General features: G+C 62.2%; 1 protein-coding gene across 1 annotated transcript in view; it reads left to right on the plus strand.

Moving 5' to 3' along the window:
• The window catches only part of ETH_00040315 (uncharacterized protein), a gene marked incomplete at both ends in the record, with an annotated part of 2,494 nt that overhangs the window by 879 nt on the left and 830 nt on the right, over nt 1-785 (plus strand). The window contains one exon of the mRNA XM_013374594.1: nt 11-718. Within this exon, the coding sequence (XP_013230048.1) occupies nt 11-718 (708 nt within the window). The remainder of the gene's footprint in view (nt 1-10; nt 719-785) is intronic.

The raw sequence follows: 785 nt of genomic DNA on the forward strand, positions 1-785 counted from the left end.
GGCTGCCCAGCTGCGGGAGCCCCAGAATACTGCAGCAGCAGCAGCAGCTGCTGCTGCTGCTGCTGCAGAGGACCATCATGCACAGGACTACAGCAGCGACAGCTGCAGCAACAGGAGCGTATCTCCTGATTCGCAGCAGCAGCAGCAGCAGCAGCAGCGGAAGAAGGAGGGTCTGAAGTCTTCGTTGGCGCATGCAGCAGCAAGTTTGCTGCAGCGCTTCTCCCGCAGCAGCACGCGCGACCCCTCCTGGTGTCAGCAGCAGCAGCAGCAGCAGGCGGGCCTGCGGCTGCTGCAGCGAGAGGCCGCGCTGGAAGTAGCAGCAGCAGGCGCAGCAGCAGCAGCAGCCACCCCACACTGCGACGGAACCGGCCCCTCGACGGACCCCTTAACAAGCAGCAGCAGCAGCAGCAACAGCAGCAGCAGCAGCAGCAGCAGCAAAACAGGAGACGCCTTTTGCAAGCCCAGGGGCGTTATTGCTATTGTGGGGTCTGCTGCTGTTGGTGGCTCTTCGCTGCAGGCAGCAGCAGCAGCAGCAGACGCAATTCGAGCTGGCTGCTGCTGCTGCATCATACACCTCAGTGCGCACGGGGACACTCCAAATTTGCTGCGCCTTTACCAGCCGCAGCAGCAGCAGCAGCAGCAGCAGCAGCAGATGGAGCGGATGCTGCTGCTAAGCGGCAGCGGACTTATCGTCGGGCAGCCAGAAGACGAAATACGGGTATTTGCTGCTGCTGCTGCTGCTGCTGCTGCTGTGGCTGCTGCTGTACTAGCTGCTGTTCTTACTG

The sequence above is a fragment of the Eimeria tenella genome, genomic scaffold, assembly GCF_000499545.2.
Source record: "Eimeria tenella Houghton genomic scaffold, Eth_scaff2167, whole genome shotgun sequence".
NCBI lineage: Eukaryota > Apicomplexa > Conoidasida > Eucoccidiorida > Eimeriidae > Eimeria > Eimeria tenella.